This window comes from Austrofundulus limnaeus, unplaced genomic scaffold (assembly GCF_001266775.1).
Source record: "Austrofundulus limnaeus strain Quisiro unplaced genomic scaffold, Austrofundulus_limnaeus-1.0 Scaffold5482, whole genome shotgun sequence".
NCBI lineage: Eukaryota > Metazoa > Chordata > Actinopteri > Cyprinodontiformes > Rivulidae > Austrofundulus > Austrofundulus limnaeus.
Window position 1 is genome coordinate 1,489 of NW_013957884.1, and position 779 is coordinate 2,267.

General features: G+C 39.0%; 1 protein-coding gene across 1 annotated transcript; it reads right to left on the reverse strand.

The window, feature by feature from the left end:
* LOC106512290 (uncharacterized) lies at nt 1–779 on the reverse strand (the record flags this gene model as incomplete). Its single annotated transcript, XM_014000948.1, is given in 2 exon segments — nt 1–121; nt 373–779. Coding segments are annotated over 2 exon segments (466 nt in total), but the record flags the coding sequence as incomplete, so codon positions are not given.

Here is a 779-nt window from a genome sequence, read left to right on the forward strand (position 1 = left end):
GTCCAGCATCGCCTCCTTTCCTCTGGAAAGCTCTCATTAGCTTAATGGAGTGGTGATCTAGCTGCTGCATGAATTTGGATCTCAGTGACACAGTGGTGATGCGGGCAAACTCTGCTTCCACCTGAAATTATTTAATAACATTGCAAAATGTTTTAAAAAGTGTTCTGTGAACCACAGCAAAAGGATAATGACAGCAATTAAATGCATTCTTATTTTTTGATTGATTTACAACACAAACATGAATGCAAGTGTTGCTCATTCTTAAATTTTTTAGAAAATAATTTCCAGTTCTGGGTGAAAATTCATTAAAGACTTTAACCTCTTTACAATAAATAAATAAAATTACAGTAATCAAGTTTAATGACAACTGACCTCACGTTCGGAAAAGAGTGCTGGCCACCTTCTTTTGAAATCGGCTATGAAGGGCTTGTCTTCAATCACCTCACGCCGCCTATAAGCAAAGGTCCTTTCCATTTTCTCCTTGACAGCCTGTTGGTTGTTCCTCTTTTGCACATCAGTCAATAGTGCCAGCCTCTCTTGCTCTAAACTTTCTTTAGTTTGTCCTGTTGGGAAGTCTGGACAGTAGTTCACCTCAGCTCTTTTAGGTTTCTTCACTTGATTTGGAGCTGTGCGTGGCTCACTCAGTCCACGCTTGAAGGAATTGACATTCAGCTCTGAACATCCAAGATTTCTCAACTTAGTACGATAGTTTGCCATTTTATATTTCAAACTTATCTTCCATCCATAGAATCCAGAAACAGAACCTTGCTCCCTTAAAC